The sequence below is a fragment of the Sinocyclocheilus anshuiensis genome, unplaced genomic scaffold (genome assembly GCF_001515605.1).
Source record: "Sinocyclocheilus anshuiensis isolate Anshui unplaced genomic scaffold, SAMN03320099.WGS_v1.1 scaffold573, whole genome shotgun sequence".
Lineage (NCBI taxonomy): Eukaryota > Metazoa > Chordata > Actinopteri > Cypriniformes > Cyprinidae > Sinocyclocheilus > Sinocyclocheilus anshuiensis.
The window spans coordinates 320,114-340,795 of record NW_015539851.1 but is presented as its reverse complement, the minus strand read 5'-3'; the positions used below and the strand labels follow the sequence as shown (position 1 = coordinate 340,795).

The 20,682-nt window shown below is 38.5% G+C and overlaps 2 protein-coding genes across 2 annotated transcripts in view; both read right to left on the bottom strand.

The window, feature by feature from the left end:
* Window positions 1–5,403: 5,403 nt before the first annotated feature.
* On the bottom strand, window positions 5,404–9,527 carry ndufa4a (NDUFA4 mitochondrial complex associated a). Its single transcript, XM_016480952.1, has 5 exons — window positions 9,380–9,527; window positions 8,115–8,203; window positions 7,790–7,850; window positions 5,617–5,700; window positions 5,404–5,513 (listed from the first exon to the last, which is right to left on the bottom strand). Exons 1-4 carry the CDS (start codon window positions 9,419–9,421, stop codon window positions 5,644–5,646), a joined length of 249 nt encoding a protein of 82 aa, XP_016336438.1. The 5' UTR covers window positions 9,422–9,527; the 3' UTR covers window positions 5,404–5,513; window positions 5,617–5,643.
* A 4,728-nt stretch (window positions 9,528–14,255) lies between these two features.
* Window positions 14,256–20,682, bottom strand: part of slc35b1 (solute carrier family 35 member B1) — an 8,892-nt gene continuing 2,465 nt past the window's right edge. The window contains exons 2-9 of the mRNA XM_016480951.1: window positions 20,125–20,228; window positions 19,831–19,961; window positions 19,722–19,752; window positions 18,423–18,583; window positions 18,200–18,326; window positions 15,939–16,045; window positions 15,681–15,834; window positions 14,256–14,605 (exon numbers count right to left, since the gene is read on the bottom strand). Of these exons, the coding sequence (XP_016336437.1) occupies window positions 14,553–14,605; window positions 15,681–15,834; window positions 15,939–16,045; window positions 18,200–18,326; window positions 18,423–18,583; window positions 19,722–19,752; window positions 19,831–19,961; window positions 20,125–20,228 (868 nt within the window). The 3' untranslated portion in view covers window positions 14,256–14,552. The remainder of the gene's footprint in view (window positions 14,606–15,680; window positions 15,835–15,938; window positions 16,046–18,199; window positions 18,327–18,422; window positions 18,584–19,721; window positions 19,753–19,830; window positions 19,962–20,124; window positions 20,229–20,682) is intronic.

The following is a 20,682-nucleotide window of genomic DNA, read 5'->3' as shown; positions in this document are numbered from 1 at the left end:
TTTGCTCATCAGAGGGCGGAGCCTGGATTGCCGCTCCTCTGCAGCGTTCAGGTGAATATGACATTTTTCTTCAGATGCCAGATGAGTCTGTCTGCCCTCTATCAGTGGTGGACCATAAGGACTCTGGTGATGAGTTCATGCCGACAAAATGTCCGCATTCCTCTCACCCATCGAACCTGCAGGACATCAGCCCGGCTTCTCACGTCTCCCTTCCATGGCGGAGCGGAGAGCCGAGTGCAGAGCTAAGAGCTAAGGGTTCTCGTGTCGCCGCAGATGCCGCACGACCCACTGTCTAAAAAGTGTGCAGCCTGGGAGCGGGGAGCGGCGTTCTACCGTGTGCAAAGCACAATCACTGGCTCCTCACTCGTTCACAAGATACCAGCCCCTCATCAGCGGCTGCCGTGTTTGGAAGACGCTGCTCTCTTATTCACATGATACCAGCCCCACATCAGCGGTTGCCGTGTGTAGAGGGCTCCGCTCTCTCACTCATTCAGGGCGATATGCAGCCCCCGCTTCAGTGCGGCGACAAGCGCTTCAGTCGCTTACCCACTCACCAGCAGTAAAGCGGCAAGGAGTCACCTGATGCCCCTGCTTGGAAAAGCGCGCGAAGGCGAAGAGTCACCTGATGCCCCTGCTTGGAAAAGTGCGCAAGGCAAGGAGTCACCTGATGCGACTGCGGAAAAGCGCGCAAAGGCGAGGAGTCACCTGATGCCCAAACGGCTCATCGCAGTGCAGGGACACCAGGCCCGCGACCGCTGCTGCCAGGAGCCGGATGTGCGGAGAAAAGTGTAAAGGGACCCGGGAAGAGGCACCACGGCAAGCGGAGGAGCCCGCGTCGTGACTCCCGCCCGCCATCAGCTGCCAAGCCGTCGTCCTGACAGTCCGGAGAGGAGGGAAGAGTAGCCTATGCGATCGGCCCAGCCCCCAAGCTGTCTCAACATTTTTCAAATTTGTGTTTGATGTGTGTGTGGGATCATTAAAACCGCTAAAGCCGCTATGTCAGTTCCTGAGCGCGTGGAAAACTATTCCGGGAATCTCGCGCTGGTTACTCGGTGTGATAGAGCATGGGTACACCCTTGAATTCAGACGCAGACCACCCCGTTTCAACGGCGTGGTTGAAGTCTCTAACATTGCCTCGAAATGCCCTGGCCCCGCCTCAGAGCGGTGCAGAGCCGCTGCTCACACATGTTATAGCCGCGCAGCACTCGCCGGCGCATCCAACAACCAAGCCGCTATGTCAGTTCCTGAGTGCGTGGAAAACTATTCCGGGAATCTCGCGCTGGTTACTCGGTGTGATAGAGCATGGGTACACCCTTGAATTCAGACGCAGACCACCCCGTTTCAACGGCGTGGTGAAGTCTCTAACATTGCCTTGAAATGCCCTGAACAAGAGGTATGCAACCTGCTCGAAAAAGGAGCGGTAGAACGAGTCCCTCCGAGTGAGCTGGAGAGCGGGTTTTACAACCGCCATTTTGTGGTGCCCAAGAGAGATGGAGGACTCCGCCCATCTAGATCTCAGGCCCATCAACAGAGCGCTCTGCAAGCGTGCGTTCAGGATGATAAAACAGATCCTGGCGCGAATTCGCCCCGGGTACTGGTTGCGTCCGTGAATTTAAAGGACGCGTACTTTCACATTCAGATAGCAGCGCATCACAGACGCTTTCTGAGATTTGCTTTCGAGGCACAGTGTACCAGTACTCTGTTCTCCCGTTTGGGCTGGCTTTGGCCCCACGCACTTTCTCGAAGTGCATGGACGCAGCACTCTCGCCCCCCTCAGAGCGAGCGGGATGCGCGTTCTCAATTATTTGGATGACTGGCTGATCTTAGCTCAGTCACGGGACACATTATAGACAGCCATATAGACAAACGGTTTCGTCACTTGGAGTTCTTGGGGCTACGTGTGAATGTGCGTAAGAGCATTCTCGCCCCGAGTCAGTCTATAACATATCTGAGAGTGTGCTTCGACTCGGTGGAGATGCGCGCTTGCCTCTCTCGGGAGTGCTCGGCTGCCATTTTGTCTTCCCTGCACCATTTCAGACTGGGCAGCTCTGATCACTTGAAGTAATGTCAGAGGCTGCTGGGACTCATGGCAGCGGCATCAGTATGTCATCTGGGTTTACTACACATGCGTCCGCTGCAGTTATGGCTGAAATCTCGAGCCCCTTGGACGGCGTGGACTTCGGACCGTTTGCGCCACTTCTCTGCTGTCTTCACGTGCTATCGGAAACTTCCTATTTCCCACTTATGAAGTCGTGAGCGCTTCACCCATTCCAAGCCAGTACTGATCATGTACTGATTCGCACCGACAACGTCTGTGGTGTCGTACATAAATCACCAAGGGGGCTTACGATCCAAGGCTCGGTACAAGCAGGCAGCGAATCTCCTGCTATGGATGGACCGTCACTTTCTCTCCATCAGAGCAGCGCACATCCCCGGTCTCCTGAACCGCGGGGCAGAAATGCTTTTGAGGAAGGGGATTCCTCAAGGAGAGTGGAGGCTGCATCCCGAGTCGGTTCGTCTGATTTGGACCCGCTACGGGAGAGCGGAGGTGGATCTGTGAGAATGCGCACTGCCCGCTGTTCTTCTCCCCCAGCAAGCAATTTTGCGTTTAAAAGACGTCTATTAGACAAAAATCTGGAATTTAACAACTTAAGATAATAAAAATGACTAAATAAAATATTTTAAATAACTTAAGAAACTTTGATATTTAAAAGAAAAAAAAATCTAATACAAATCAAGAGCATGTTATCACACTTAACATTAAAACATTACGGATAAATTACAACATAAAAAAAAAAAGATGAACCCTTTTGTTGGTTTACTTCACATGCCAATGTCAGGCGGGTAGTATTATATGCATCTGTGTACACTTGTTTACCAACCTTAAACAATGATGCCCATTGACCTACAAGTTTTCGTGTGTTCACTGTATAAATTAATATGGATTAATCTTTGTCAAAGCTGTGTTTGTTCTGTTGTTTGCTCTTTGCTCCTCTTGCGCTGTTTTAAAATCGATCGAGTTTGTAAACACATACAAATGTATTTTCAATTCGCAATTTCAATTTGCGCAATTTGAAGGGTAATGGTAACGCGCCTAGTATTTGCATGCGATTTGCATACTTCGCGACAATTGTCCAGTCATTTGGACTGGCGTGAGCCAATAGGACTTCAGATGAGCTGATTCTCGTTCTCGAGTCAAGAACCGGTTGCATCGGTTTTCGGATCACCGGTACACTGAACCGAGAACCGTTTCTTTCGGACACGTCCGATTTGAGAACCGATTAGCAGATGATATTGCTCATGCGTGTAATTTTTCAAGAGGATGAAATGCATGTTATCCAAGTATTTTGTTAAACACCAGAAAGTGTGATAATATAAATATATATATATTTTTTTTTTTTAAAGATGAATGTATCTAATCTGTGTACTTTGTTCAGTTGAACAGGAATAAGGGATGATTTATGAAATACCTGTACTGTAATTATAGTTAACGATGACACATTCACAAATTGAGTTTGTAGTAAATAGAACTGATGAGCACGAGTAGAGCAGCGGATGATATACTGAACGTGCGTGCAGGGTTAGATATATATATATTTTTTTTTTTTAAAGATGAATGTATCTAATCTGTGTACTTTGTTCAGTTGAAGATTCTGATAGGTTATAGGTCAAAGGGGTTTGTCAGGGATATTGGACCATAATTAAGACTGTTTAATAGGAATAAGGAATGATTTATGAAATACCTGTACTGTAATTATAGTTAACGATGACACATTCACAAATGTAGTAAATCTCAAACAGTACACTGACTGAACTGCTGTGAAGAGATGAACACGAGCAGAGCAGCATCTGTGCAGCAAGCCGGATAATGAACGTACACGCCCACTGCTGGAGCGGTTCTCGTTCTCGAGTCAAGAACCGGTTGCATCGGTTTTCGGATCACCGGTACACTGAACCGAGAACCATTTTTTCGGACACGTCCGATTTGAGAACCGATGAGCTGATGATACTGCGCAATGCGTGATTCAGGGTGAAGCTACCGAACAGTACATGATTGACTGACCTACAGACACAGCACGAATGAGCCGACCTATTTTTTTTTGGACAACTCATTCTGTGCTAATGCTATGAGCGCGGGTAAACTGAGGTTTATTTAATAACAAATAAATCGCTATAGATTATGTATAGTAAGTGGATTATGGTTTCTGCGCTGATGACAACTAATTTGTTTACTTTATACCAGGGGTGCCCAAACTCGGTCCTGGAGGGCCGGTGTCCTGCAGAGTTTAGCTACAACTTGCCTCAACACACCTGCCTTTAAGTTTCTAGTATGCCTAGTGAGAGCTTGATTAGCTGGTTCAGGTGCGTTTAATTGGGGTTAGAGCTAGTCTCTTCTGGACACCGGCCCTCCAGGACCGAGTTTGGACACCCCTGCTTTATATCTTCAAGACTTAAATCCTCGTATGCACATCACTGCCTGTTACTGTATTTGGGTGCTTAGTAGCAAAACTTAATTGTAAACTTTTCAGATCATGATTATGATGTTTTAACTGACTGAAGTTATGATTACTGACTTTACATATTTGAATGTGTATTTTCATCCCGGCCCGGGACGACAAGACTTGATATCATTACGTCATTGCGGTAGGGCGTAAAAGAACCAATGGACCGGTTTTCTTTAACTGGTTAATTGAAACGAACTGTCCGAAAGAACCGGTTCACGGAAAAGAACCAGACTTCCCATCACTAGCTTCATCTACAGAAGAAGTGAGTATAAGGGTTTTTTTAATGAATCTTTGCAAATCGCCTTTCCTAATATGTGCTAGGTAGCCAGATTCGCGGCTGAAGTTTAGTCTGCTCGTCACCCCACGGGAGAGGGGCGGGGTCAGCAGAGCTCATTAGCATTTAAATCAACATGGACTAGAATGGCGTGCTGAAAACAGAGCTGATTTTGACAGGGTAAAAAGGGTGTTTTTTACACTACCATTGTGAAATTTTAACCAAAGTATGTTATAGACTTTTCATTAAGACCCTAAAGAATCATATCAGCTTGTGGAAAATGGGCATCCGATCATCCCTTTAAACCACACAATCAAGATTTTCTCTTTTCCCAACTCCATAACAACTGTTTTAATTGAAGAACGTAGTTTTTCAAACTTCAGAAATCATCAAATGTAACTATATCAACAATCCTAGTTACTGTAAAAAAAATTTTTTTTAAAGTTGAAAATAAGCAACAGCAAAAGTATCAGAGGCAATGTTTTCGCTTTGCAAAATACCAATACGAACAGTCAAATCAGACATGAAAACTAAATCAGGTTTGTGTGCAGTGTGAACAAAGACCTGGTCTCAGAAACATTGGTATAAACACCAAAATAATCATGACACATGAACAGTTTTTCACTGTATGTGGGAGAAAACCCTTTATTAATTGTTTCTGACTACAAAGACTTGAGAGAAAATACAAGACATCATAGATGTTAAAAAGGGATCCAGGAAAGCAAAGACAAGTTAGCAATTTAGTATCTTTGCATAAATTAGGAACAAGGGCTGTTGAGGACAAGTGTGCGGACGTCCTGTTGATCTTTAGTTTGTTTTTAAACCTTTGGTCCAGCACTGGGCTTCTGGATTCCGTGGATTCGTTTAGAAGTCAGGACGGTCCTTCTTCAGCTTGCTGTAGTCCGTGCTCACTGCGTAGAACTTGAAAAAGAAGAACAGAAAACTGAGAATACAAAATAAGCAGTTTAACAACATGCACTCTGCAAAACCCATTAACTCTACTGCCTGTTTTAAGTATTGAACTTGAACTCGACTCCACATCAAATTCACATTAAGACACGAGCATGATTAGATTTATACCAACAGAAAACATAAAATGAGCTTATGGAGCGCTTAATTAATTAAACTCATTAAGATCTGAGATTAGGTCCTGATACGGTCCTACAGTCACATCTTTTAATAGGATCCCCTTAGGCGCTCCGGCAACAATGGCGGGTTTAAGCGCTGTACTAACACCACATACACTGGTCAGTTAGCTTGAAAACTCAAAACTACTGATGCATGCTGGATGCCAAAAATGTCTTGAAGAGTGCTTTATCATCATATTTAAAGAACATTCTGAATCAAAGCAAAAGTTTTACCAATTACCACAGACTATAACTTTGACTTGTCCCTCAGTTCATAAAAAACAAGTCAAAATCATGCTTACAGAAAGACAGTTAAAATGGTCAAGGTAAGGAATTCCACAGTATCTAAAAGCAGAGAATATAGTCCTTCAGTACAAAAATGCATTGTCTGCGCTGTAAAATAGCTTAAAACATACATTCAGCAGGTTTACCTGGTCATATAAGGAGTGAAAGAGTTTTTTTTTTCCCAATAGAAATTTAAAGTTTTTTTTTTTTTTTTAAACTGGGTTTTTTAAAGTTTATGCCAATGGCTCTATACTCTAACCAAATTACTGTGCACAAATGTGAAAAATTTAGGCTCAACGTTTTGTGAGTGACCTGATCAAAGATCATGAAGCATTGTATACAGGATCCAAAATGAAAACTCACAATTTAATAATGTGCACTTATAGTCTAACGAGGAGTGTGTTTCAAAGTAAACTGCAGCAGTGAATAAAATCTGTTTTTAGCAGTTCATTTCACAGTAAATGTGTGGATTGGCATCTGGTCTAAGTTCAGGTCAGGCCAACCCAACCATCTTGTAAATGGAGATCGTTTAGAAATGTTTAGAAAACGGTTTAACGAATTAAAGCAAAAAATTAAGACAGCCATGAATAGTAGTATTGCAATTCTACTGTTGTAATATATAAAAGAAAAAAAATTCACATTACTACATTTCACATTATAACAGTAATATTGCTATAGTAGCAATATTTTTGTATATACTAATGTACACACACTTTAAATAAAATATTACATAATGTAAATTGTAAACTTATTGTAAATGAATAATACTAGTGATTATTACTGTATAGCTTTGTTAAATGTTTTCCACAAAACAATAGTTTCTGAATTCTGTCATTATTGAAAAGCTCAGTTTTCTCGTGCCTACTTTTGAATGTCATTACTGTGGCACAGTCATGTTCTATCGCTTTAAAAATTTGTAAGCAAAGAGTCCTTCAGTGGCTGGTTCAATAGGCTTCCATTCAAAGTACTTTAGTGTAAACGCAATAGTTTCAAACTGAAGGATGAGTCCAAATTATGTTTCGATTCCACAGATGCTGTTGACAGAACTTGGATAGAACCCAGAACATTCCTTTAAATACATGGAACAAAATAAATCAGAGAATCTAATTCACTTAGAAGCGATACACATCCTGAACACAGGGTTTAAATCAAGGATCCTCAAATCTTGCCCTAGAGGGCCAATGCGCTGCAGAGTTTAGTGCCAACCCTGATCAAACTCACCTACCTGAGATATTCTAATCATCCTTAAGGTTTGTGGCAAGAAGGGATGCAGCTAAAACTGGAAGCTAATAATAAATTAAGTTTTCTACCCATTAGATTGTGTTTTATTAACGTCTACACCTACCCCAACCCTAAACCTACCCCTTACAATAATGCAAAAATAGTAATTATTGTTGTGCAGTGAGACAAAAATTATACTATATTGATGTGCACACGCCCAGTAGACGAAGCTGTATACCATCTAGCCTTAACCATCCTTAAGACATTGATTAGCATGCTCAGGTGTGTTTGATTAGAGCTAAACTCTGCAGGAAAGTGGATTTCGTGGGCCAGATCTGAGGATCCCTGGTTTAAATGATCATGCACATGTATCATACCTTGTACTGATCATTGGGCCCCAGTTTATTCCAGGGCTCTGGGTTGTTCTTTCTGTCCCAGCTGTGGATGAAGCAAATGAGTGCAGAAATGAATGAGGCATGCATGATAAAACTAAATACAACGATGGCATGAACATCTGAGCAGCACTGTTGTTCTCTCCCAACTGTTTGGGTCAAGGTATGAAGAATCACAAATCAGATTCATCAATCTCAATAACAATCGTTCCTCAATTAAAAAAGGCACCAGGCCTTTATTAATTGATTAATAGAGGCCCTCTCTATTGTGAGAGACAGAATTTGTATCTACCGCAGAACAGATACTTACCAGACATCTGGGTTACGCAAGGCCAGGCGAGCCAGATATGTCAGAGACATGGTGCATCCACCGCCAATGAAAATAAACAGTGGGATCAACTATGATGAGAGGGGAACAAAAAACAAATATAAAGCAAGTCAAATGACTTGAAGGTGATGTAATAAACTTCGAAATCATAGTTGATGGCCATCTAGTATGGTGGTTCGCAATTGGTTTTGCTTCAGAACTTACATTTTATTGTATATCAACTCGCAACCCAAAATATTATTTATTGCACATAAGCAAATAACATTTCCAAAACTACAGACCTCCAGTTGAGAACCACAAATCCAGATTATACAGTAATGACTGACATTACTGTTACATAAAACTGTATACAAATTTAGCTTCACGAAACACAAAAGCCTTAAATAACTCAAATATAGCAAACCAGAGTTCCTCCTAAAACTTCCCACAGCTTCAAAACTTCACATGCAAATATCATCAGTTCAGTCTTCAGAACAGAAGTTCAGAAGATGTGGACCATGAAATTAAAACATGGCGCCAACTAACAAATAAATATTAAGAAACCAAAGATAGGAGCTGTAACAGTTCAAAAATAAAAGTGTATTTGGCCGCGCTCGCTGTCCTTAGTTTAACACGCTCGTCCTTGAGCTCCAGAACGCCAGGGCTGTCACGTGACACTAAGGCCTCCTTGTGTTAAGTGCGCACATGCAATAAAACTCGTTTTAAAGTCATTTCATTTAAATCAAATGTACAATTCACCTAATTGCATAAAGCTTCGCAATAAATAAATGTGGCACGCACAACACAATGGTAAAGTGTAGTGTTTACTTGTGTGACTGGTTTGACACTTTTGACACGTCCGTGTAATTGTGGCAACCCAATATGAACAATTGTTAGCTTCACAAAGCATTTCATTGGTATTTATTCTGGTTTCTCCATCTTTACTAAATAATTTTGAGATTGCACTAAAAAGAGCGATTTTAATCGACGAAAACATTTAGAGGAAATATTTCCATACAATTTTATTATTTTAATAACATTAATTTTCCAGGCCTGGGAATCACTGTTTTAAAATTTTGTGTAATTTAATCAATACGTATTTTGGGATTAATTAGTTCACGTTTATTCAGAGGTATAAATATCTAGACTGGTGGCATGTCTAGCATTCCGCAGCAGGGACGCTAGCAGGCTAGCGGTAGCGTTTCTACAACTTCTCCTTGCCGCCGTCTTTTACCAGATAAATCCTCCCGAAATCATCGTTCACTTACGGCAGGGTGGCTTCTGAGTTGCCGGCTGACCGTGCTCAGCATCGTGACTAACGAGATGAAATAAAATCTCCCAAAAATGTACAAAAAGAAATATATTAAGCGAGCTCTAGCAGGACCGCTCCAGCACTGAGAGAAAAGGACACAGTCCGCAGGGGGTTTATAGTGTTTGCCTGTTTTCTTTTTTTATAATTTGACATATTTGTCCTTTTATGCAAGTTAAAAAATACTTATTACAATGTAATAGTTGAAATGTTAGTAAAATAACGATAATAAAAATGATAAATCAATGATGGCATAATTATATACGGAGGTATTTTGTAAAGGCGGTGCGGTGGATACCCATTGGAAAGCGCTGTTTGTTCTTATTGATCGCTGAGCTGATCTAGGGTCAGTTTGCGAGTTCGCACGGACACTACAGTGTGATCTGGAGTGATTTCAGATATCTGATCCCAGACGAGAAAGGACATTAAAGGACCGCAGGATCTTGTACGCAGTAGAAGTGAGAAACAGAAGGTCGTTCTAGGTCGAAATTGTATTGGCATTGCTAGGAATTGATAACATTGATAAGACATATGATTTTAAATGTGCAGGAAGTACATGGATACGTTTGACTCACGCACACATGTTTCTAGTTGCTGTATGATATTTCTGTTCCTTAAATAGTTTTAATTTGTTGTCTGTGTAAAGGGTCTGTTTCACCTGAGTTGCTCATGGACAATAAACGAGTTGTGTTGTTGTAAATGTCAGTCTAACAAAAGAACAAGAACATGTCTGGGTCATATTTCCCCTCAAAGATTCAAGCTAATAATAATAATAAAATAAGATATAATTGATCAAATTTAGTCGTTTAAATTAATTTCTCTTTGAAAGTAAAAGTTGAATTAAATTATACCTATTTTGCATTGTGCCATTATTTTCATACATTAAGGACATTTGCACACTAATGTGCGACTAATATGCATCTTTAATGTATATTAGAGTATATACTAATGTATATTAGAGATATTTATATATAAATAATACACTTGACTAAGCAACAAATAATACTGACTGCAAATTATACAAAATACTGATTTTAACAAAATTATAAATTAATAAAGCTGTATATTAATATATAAATGTATTCTAAAATATATATTAAAAAATAAATCCTTCTATCAACAAATGGAACACAGACATGTGATCAAAACATGTCACCAAAAAAAGGTTTGTGTAATGCCAATATAATAATCTTACAATACTCTGAGTTATTTTAATTGCAATGCAATTAAACAATTAAATTGAACAAAAGTTGTTTACCTAGGAAAATGCTAGTTTACAAGGATATATGTTTATGAAATTGCATACATGTAATATACACTTTGCCTGAAAAGGCAGCATTGTTTTGGGTCACAGATTTCTGAACCTTATTCTAAATTTTAACAACTATCATCCTGCATTTGCTTCTTTATATTCATGGCACGTGTTAACAAAAGCACCTAAAATTTCAATTTACATAGCCTAAAAGTGCTCATCTTAAAAATGAGCATAAGATTAAAATAACAGAGAGGTAGAGAAAAGGAGAAAAGCTCTTCATCATCGTTTTAGCCAGGACAGCCTCAGGGCAGCTTGTTCAAACGGGGAGTGTGGAAATGTAGTTTAGCTGCGCTGCTAGTTCTCCTCTGCTGGCTCTTTTAATCAGTTTTGCCTTCCTGACATCCGGCCGTGTTTGTTTCCCTCCAGTTCCATATTCTGCTTTGAATCGCACATTAACCTTTCCTCAGAGTTCCTGTTAAGCAAACTGTTCTCTATTGCGGTCACGATTATGGGAGGTGGAGGGCTGACTCTCCCGCATTTCATCCAGTTTAACTGCGTCTTCTGCTTCAGTCCATTCAAGCCAGTTCCCTTCCCTAGTTTAAGTAAAATCGTGCCTAATTCAAGTATTAGTAGTAGGGATGTAACGATTAACCGCGAGCCGGTTGAAAATCGATTCAAATATGTGACGATTCAAATCGGTTGAGATGCTAAACAAGAGCTAACCCTTTAAGCCTGTACTTAGGGATGTAACGATTAACCATGAGCCGGTTGAAAATCGATTCAAATGTGAGACGATTCAAATCAGTTGAGATGCTAAACAAATCGCGATTCATTTAGGGTTAGGAGTTTATATGAATGTATGTCTGAGGGGAACTTACTGACGTTTAGATGGTATTTTTTCTTTTCATCTTGCCTCTGTATAACGCGTATTAAAGTTCATAAGTGCAGCGCTGCTTTGTTTACAGCGGAAACCAGGAAACGGGTTAAGCGCCACCTGCTGGCAGAGAGTGCATCTGCATCTCGTCTGCTGTTTCTGTTTCATGCAGATATTTGTATGCATAGTTTCACAAAACTGAAGTCAAACCATTCTGTTTTTGCTTCAAATTTCAAAATTATACAATCTAATTTAGTTTAAAAACTTCTCATGTTGCATGTATGCAGCATCTTAGTTTGGATCAAGATTAAAATGCGGTGGTTGCCTCTAATCAGCATTTTGTCCAAGCAATAATAAAAGGACACATTTAATTTATAATTTGTCTTAAATCTCATTTTGTTCAAAAAATAAAATAAATCGTGAATCGAATCGAATCGTGAAATCAAAATCGTGAATCGAATCGTGAGTCGAGTGAATCGTTACATCCCTAATTAGTAGCCTACAACGTATTGCAATCTACTAAAACGAGGGAACAAAATTAATAAGTGTAAAGACGAATTCTTAATTCGTGGCCAAGATAACATTTTTGTTCGCATGGCTCCGTAGTTTTTGCACCTATACTGCAACAAGTCTTTATAGTGATCATGGCAGAAACGCTTTTTGAAACACTGAATAAATTGCTTCACAAAATGATTCGATTTTTCTAAGCGTTCGAAACGCCACAGGTCGGTGACGCCTACTGGTCAGAAATGAAACAAAACTCAGCTCAAACATGTATAAAAACAATTGCGAATGTTTAATTGAAAGTTTAATCTATTTAAAAGAAAATTACCAAATCATATAATACTATTAAATATGACTTGTCTGCATAATGTGTGTTGTTAAATTAATTTGTTGGACTTGTTTTGTTTGTTTGATGGAGAGCTTGTTAATTAGGCTAATAAGGCTGTGCTATTAAAACGAATTTATAAAACTAATCAGAAATCATTAAAACCACTGGCTCACGATGGCTCTGCTGAAATCACGTGACTTTGGCACTCTGAATCAATAGTTCGAAACAAATGATTCGCAAGGGTTTCGAAGCTTCACGAAGCAGTGTTTCGAAAGCGCCCACTAGGGATGGGCGATACCACTTATTTTGTTTTCGATACGATACCGATATTTTTCAAGGCAGTATCGTCGATATCGATACCGATTCGATACTTCTGAACTAAACTTTTAAATTATGAAATTTATTAAATTATTAAATTACTAAGAGTAAAATGGGTAATGATAAGCACTTAACTGTTTAAAACGCATTTTAACATTAAATACGCCTTAATTGTAACTTATTAAGTTATATTTTTGTTTACACATGGTTCAAATATGTTTTTTGTTTACACATGATTCAAATCTACAAATATTACAGTTGAACTATGGTCACTTTAGTAAAACCATGGTTCATTTTCATAAGGGACTGCCAGTGACCGGCTGTTGCATGCATAAAATGCAACCTTTTTATTCTGACAGTGTATGATTTCTATTAACATTACAGAATAGAACATGATCAATATTATCTTTCAACGTTAAATTTAAATAACTGTAATTGCACAAACTATGTAGGCTACAATTTCAGTTTGTTTATTGTGAAATAACTCTGTCCTTCTGTCCTCTGATAAGCATTGTTCAGGGCTGCCGTTCCCAAAAGCTTTAATGCTTTCTTATGATACTTTTGGGAAAAGCAGCCCTGAATGCACTGTCAGAAGTGAGTGAACGCTCTCTGTGATGGATTGGTTCTGTCTTGCAACATTTGCGTGTGTTCAGATGAGCAGGAAAATAGTTATCCTACAAAATTACTCGCTAACAAAGGTTAAAACACACCTTAGTATCGATATTTTCAGTTTGAGTATCGATACTTTCGATACTCGCGTCAGTATCGATATATCGATACTTTGGATCGATACGCCCATCCCTAGCGCCCACCAAAGGTGCGATTGCAAACAGACACACCACAAACCCATTCATGTCCAGGGTGTGTGTTTAATGTCATTTGGTTGTTTTTCTCATCCAAGCAGAGAGAACATGATTCTGGCAGACGTGAACAGCGTTTTTGGCAGACGTTCCCCGATGACAGCTGGTCAACAAATCTGACTGAGTATCCCTTTTATTTAAACACCCATTATGATTCTAAACAGATCGTTTCATAGAGACGCTGAGTATAATTACTCTATAAAATTCCATTTTTATTCTGACATAAGGATACAGTATAATGCAGATGATTTGTTTTGTAAAAAATGTCAACTTTCTAAATATTTGTTTTGCTTACTTCAAACGATACATGAATATAAATATGACATCTGGTATGAAAAAGCCATGTTTTGACAAATAATTCATCTATACAGGTGTTTGTGCATTACATACGCAAAGTAAACACCACACACATACACTTTTTGGGGAATGCAATGACAATCAGACGTTTAACAATTTACTGCCTAAATTAAGACTTGCAGTTAAGGCAGAACACACCTGTCTGACTTCTCAAATGTCTAGGAGGTAAATATAGAAATGTGTCAAAAGTACGAATTGTGGTAGTTAAAAAATTCAGTGGTTGGCTCGCTGGAGGGAGTCTTCCAGGAAGTACAATCAGCTGTGGTGTGTCTACCTTTTATAGACTCCAATTTTAAATTGGATCTTTATCCAAACTTGATCTTTTTGATTTCGCCTTATGAGCATGACAGATTATGATTAGGCACAGACACACATTTGCACTGTCCCTCTGTTACCATGGATACCATTTTGCAAGATGGTCAAACATACCCCATAATTAAATGTTCAGAACATCAGCATAATAACAATATTTTGAGTGCTAAAACATCATCTCTGAAGTACACCAACGATGGAGTTAGTGTGGTAAAGTGTTTAGAATAAACGTCTATGTTTGTCTCAGGAGTTCAGACGCAGGCATACATGTGCGCATGCGCACACACACACACACACACACAGTGACACACAGGGTTCCAGTCTTCAGTGTGTCGTCTTCTTAGGAGACTTTCCAAATTTGGCATCCAGTCCAAGGCCTGAAAGACAGAGCACAGTCATGGTTGAGCTTATTATATATCCGTTCACTATGGTCATACAGCTCTGGACTGATTATTAGTACTGCTCAATATAGAACTATTCAACTTTAACAAGCTCAGAAGTACACGACTAGTCAAAAATGTGGACATACATCACTGGATGTGTATTTTACTAATGAACATTTTTAATCCAAAACCTTATGCTCAAATGCTGCAAATGAAGTTTGTAAACAAATGTAAATTGTACCTATGTATAAACTTCTTAAACTGCATTTAAGTTAACTAAAATGTTATATTATTAAATTATACTACCATTCAAATGTTTGGGGTCAGTAATATTTTTTTCCTTTTAGAAATTAATACTTTTATTCAGAATTTAAGATTTATAAAGTGATAGTAAAGACATTTGTAATCTTACAAAATGTACATTTTTTAAATAAACGCTGTTCTTTTGAACTTTCTTTTCATCAAAGAATCCTGAAAAATGTATTACGTTTCCACAAAAATATTAAGCAGCACAGCTGTTTTCAACATTGATAATAATAAGTGTTACTAGAGCACCAAATCATCATATTAGGATGATTTCTGAAGGATCATGTGACACTGAAGACTGGAGTAATGATGCTGAAAATTCAGCTTTGCATCACAGGAATAAATTATTATTTTAAAATTTGTGACCCTGTCTGTGAAATCCAGGCTAAAGTCTCAAAATCTAATTATGAGATAACAAGCATCAAAGTTTGATTTCAACCATTAATTTGACTATGATTTCAATCTTTGACATGGCCTCATTATTTAAAGATATAAAGGTTATATTTGCACAGAATGTTCTACATCTTTATGAAGGATGATTTTATGTAGAAAACAGTAAATCTCCAAAAAATGACTTTAGCTGGGTTTTCACAGGCAGGGTCACATATTAAAATAGAAAGCAATATTTTTGATGCAGGCTTGGTGAGCATAAGAGACTTCATTTTGAATCATAGTGCTTGTGTGTGTGTGTGTGTGTGTGTGTGTGTGTGTGTGTATTACAATATAAATATACATAATATAGTTTTGAGAACGTATCACTCACCGAAGAAGACGAGGATGGTACCAAACCACTGCATAGTGCTGATGACGTTCCCAAACAGCAGCACAGACCCCAGGATGGTGAAGAACTTCCGTGGCGTTGTGATGATGGCACAGGTGAGCGGCCCAAAATACACCACAGTCATGAAGATGAAAGTCTAGGTGAAGAAAGATGAGGAGAATAAAACCCTGGATCACCACCTCATTCTCATTAGGCGATGGCGTCTAAATGAACGATATATTATACAAACAACAAACCCACCTGTCCAAGAGCACTAGTGATACTGAACAGGAGGATATTATAGATGATGCCAGGATAGCGGTCAGTAAATGACAAAAACTCCCACACCTCCCCTGTCCAAAGCACAACTATGCAGAAAGAAAGAGCGAGAGATCATTTTCTTAGTAGATGGTTAGATTTGAATTACTCATGTTAGCTGCAGTGATCACATTCTGCTTTTTTAAACTCATTTAAAAGTGTTTATTATGCCATAACGAGGTTGGCAAGTAACGTGACTCACCAAAGCCAGTTTTTACTCACATTTGGGCTTGGCAAAGTGTTAATTCTGGACTCTGTATTATTTCGCATTTGCATAGTTGAAAGAGAAACTTTAGCAAAACTATTCATTATTTCTGATAACTTCAGAGAGCACCACAGGACGGCTCTGGTTTCATAATGAGAGGTTTGAAAGGAAGGAAGTTTGCTGCATGTGTGATGAGATTAAAGATTAAAAGTGAGGAACAGATGCCTTTCAGAGCTGAGGCAGACAGACTGAACAGCTGCTGGAGATCAGCGGGGTTGCTTCTGTCAGGCCTGAAATAATAACAACAGCAACACTAACCATAGAGCCAGAGCTCCCCCTGCTGGAGGAAAATACACGGACAACGATGGAAATACCATTTCAAATAATGCAGGGCACTCAAATGATATCTAAATATGTATACATTTACTCTGAAATAGCACAATTTCAACCAAACAGTCATTTTTGCCAAGCTGATTAGAAATGTTTTAGGCAATGCGTAAAATAGAGGGAAAAAATATAGTTAAAAATAATCCATGGCATGTTTTCAACACTGATTTTAACTATATGAACATCAAAATGATCAAATAATAATGATAAAATTGTAATAAACAGCAAAATTTGATCACACACTACTGTTCAAATATTTAGAGTCAATAAGATTTTTTGAAACAAGTCTTACGGTCACCCGGGCTGATTTTTACATGATCATACAGTTAAATAAATCAGCAATATTGTGAAATATTATTACAATTTAAAATAACATTTTTCTATTGTAATATATTTTAATATGTATTTTATTCCTGTGATGCAAAACTGAATTTTCAGCATCATTACTCCAGTCTTCGGCGTCACATGATCCTCCATCCTAATATGCTAAATATACTATGCTAATAATAAATCATCCTAATAATGCTAAATAATTATTTGGTGCTCAAAAAACATTTCTTCTTATTATCATTATTAATGATAAGGAAATTAATGAAAACAGTTGTGCTGCTTAATATTTTAGTTTTTTTTAGGATTAGGATTAATAGAAAGTTCAAGGGAACAGCATTTATTTGAAATATAGCAACATTTTGTATCATAATAAATATATTTATTGTCAATTTTGATCAGTTTAATGTATCATTGCTAAATAAAACTATTAAAGGTGCTGTATGTAAGTTTTTGACTCTACTAAAGCATAAAAATACCATAATATGTTTGCAGATATTTAAGAAACATGCTAAGTTAATATACTTGTTTATCTGAAAAACAATGCTACAGTCAGTTATTCTCCTGTGAAAATATGCGTTCGGGGCCGGAATGTCGGTCTCTGTTTTGGTTTGCGAAACCCGCCCACTACCAGTTTACCCAATTGTATTTCGGCACCCCGGGTTGCCAGCTGGTGGAAAACACAGCGTATATAAACACAGCGTATGCATTTCATTCATCATCAAGTGCGCTCGCTCCTGTTGGTGTCGTCAATCTGGCAACCTGCGTGTGTGCCAAGTCTGAGGAGGAGGGGCCGGGTGAAAAAACCCTCTCCAATATTTTGAATTTGGACTGCAATACCAAGTTCAACCACTCAGTGTCAATCCTACATACAGCACCTTTAATTTCCTTACTGCCCCAAAACTTTTAAACTGTAGTGTATTAATTACTATAACCGCCACATAGGGACTTCCATGAACACTTTGAGTAATGACAAATGAATCGTTGAGTCAGACTTTTTTTAAATGATTCACTAAAGTGGACAATTTGAAGTGATTCGCAGAAATACAATCAAGTTGTTTTTTTAAATACTGAGTTTAAAATCAGACACACTGTAAAATATCTTAATCTCATATGCAGAAGACATGAAAAAAAATTTGAATTTTCAAATGTATCACTCAGATAGAAGAGTTAATAAATATTCAAGTGATACACATTTATTCTTTTAGCTTTAATAACCAGTACTTTCACTAACAGAGTGCCAGAGTTCCTATAATTGAATAGGTGTTTCGTTTTAATAACTCACTTATTCCTAAAACCAGTGTGGACCACATGTTGATGTTCAGCATCATGTGATTGGCTCCCGTCTGGTACCGTGTCCTCATGTGGTCCTGAGCTACACCTGTCAGCCCATCCAGAGTCAGAGACAGCAGCTATCAAGCAAACACACATCAGATCAGCTTTAAACACAGAACAAGAAATGGTATACAAGGGAGGAGAGAATGGAATCAATTCAAAGAGAGACCAACCAGCAGCATCTCTCCAAAGCCAAATGTGTGTTCATCTGATGTGCTGGAGCCTTTGTTGGGTTTGTAGAGGAAGAGAGCTACCCCAGTGACGATTAGAAACACACACAGATACTTCGCCATGGGATATTTCTTCCTTAGGATTGTGACACCCAGAATCATCACTGTGGAGCCAAGGGGACAAAAGCACAAAGAGAAGACGTGACCAACACCATCAATCTGCAGGCATTTCTGTTGGGTGCTTAAAAAGAAGTGCAAGAGCAAAGAGAGGAGTTTGCCATATGGCCAACAAACAGAAGTCAAAAAATATGGCCATATGGGAATATATGCTCACAGTTAGACATTGAACATATGAGGCAAGCATACATTTTGTAGTCTAAACAAAAATACATCCAGATGAGAAATGAATAAAAACTACAGTGGCCAAAAAAGTATTTGGATACTTAATGTATGGGGGGATGGTGCAAAACCATTTTTTTAATAATGATTTGTAAAGAACTTGTCACAGGAGTTTTTTCTATCAATTTCATTTTATATTATTTCTGTATTTTTCTAGAAAGTGTGTTTGTGCCAACTTTTTTTTTTTTTAAATAAAGGCCATCTAGATGGATATTTTTTATTTATTGTAATGACTCTTTTATTATTTAGTGTTACTTAGGTGTTAATAAGGGTCCAAAAAGGTTGAGCCCACTGTTTAGTCTTTTGTACACTAACATTCAAACATTTGGGGTTGGATAATATTTTATTTATTTATTTTTTGGTCTCTTATGTTTACCAAGCTTGTATTTATTTGATCAAAAAACATTAATATTGACAAATATTATTAATATTTTAAAATAACGTTTCTATCTGAATATGTTTTAAAATGATGACAAAAGTGATGGCAAAACTGAATTTATTTACTCCAGTCTTCAGGGTCACATAACCCTTCAAAAATCATTGTAATAGGTCTAATATGTATCTAAAAACTACTTATTATTTTTGTGAAAACTATGATGCAGCTTTTCTAGATTCTATGATAAACAGAAAGTTGAAAAGAACAGGATTTAATTAAAAAAATGAATTGTTTGTATGATTATAAATGTCTTTTTTGTCACTTATGATTAATGCATCTTTGCTAATTGAAATTTATTCATTTCTTTAAAAAAAAGCTTGCTGACCTTAAACTTCTGAATGGTAGTGTATGTACAAATTAAACTGTAAATCCCTAAAATCATTTAGTGTGAACTACAGTAAAACAAGCCCAGCATGTTCTACATTCTTTCCTGTGTTTGTGTGATTAAAACCGATAAAGATACTCACCTGGAATAGGTTTACAGGATTTTCCCAAAACCTAGAAAGAACAAAGACTCATGAGCGAGGTGTTGTGAGGAAGAGAATCAGATATTCGCGAGTAGAGATCTGTGCAGACCTGTGTGGGGTAGTTGACATACTGCAGGGCTGAGTTACTGGACACCATGGCACCCAGGTAAGACAGAGAGCACATGCCATACAGCCAGCTTCTCGTGTGGTCCTGCTTTGAGCCCTCAAAAAACAGAATTACTGCATACACAAAACAGAGAGCATGCTAAAATTACTTGTCATTCAGATTTTAAACACCTGCAGCAACATTTATGTGCCATAACATGATGCCACCCATTCAATACAACAACACATGATCTCCACACATGCAGTCAGACTCAGAACATCTGCAGGTTTGTCTCACAGAGTCTGGCGAAAGCAGCATTGATGATGCACTGGATGAAGACTAGTGTGGTGGCATAACGAAACTTCTCCTTCTTCCCCGCTTGACTGTAGTCTCCTCGCGTGCTGGAGGAAACAGAAGACAGAGGCACTGAATTGTGGGATTGAAGGGAACAGCTGTGTGGAACATAATAATCACTGGAGGTTAAAATAACCAACAGTGGCTGGGGAAGAAATTGTTGTTTAGAGCAGCGACTAATTTTAGCGCTTCATAAAAATATTCTTCAGGATGCTGAAAGGTCAACTCATCTGCGGGGGTTCAAAACAGTGTGTAGAGATGAAATGGTTAAAAACATGGCAATATGATCTGAAAAGAAAATCACTGCTTGTTCATCTGAGACAAACTATCACACCAGATTTCAAAAGGAAAAAGACATTGTGCTGGCTTGTGTTACTTAGAGACACACAAAGAAAAACTTTCTTAGTTTGCTGACATTGTCTTGGCTATAATATCTGTGGTTCAGATAACTATTCACTTCTAACTTATATATATATATATATATATATATATATATATGTA

Coding starts and splice junctions, on each gene's coding strand:
- ndufa4a (XM_016480952.1), bottom strand. CDS start 9,421: ATGCTGAGCACGGTCAGCCGGCAACTCAGAAGCCACCCTGCC. Junction 8,204..9,379: donor AACTCAGAAGCCACCCTGCC/GTAAGTGAACGA, acceptor CTCTCATCATAG/TTGATCCCACTGTTTATTTT. Junction 7,851..8,114: donor TTGCGTAACCCAGATGTCTG/GTAAGTATCTGT, acceptor CTTCATCCACAG/CTGGGACAGAAAGAACAACC.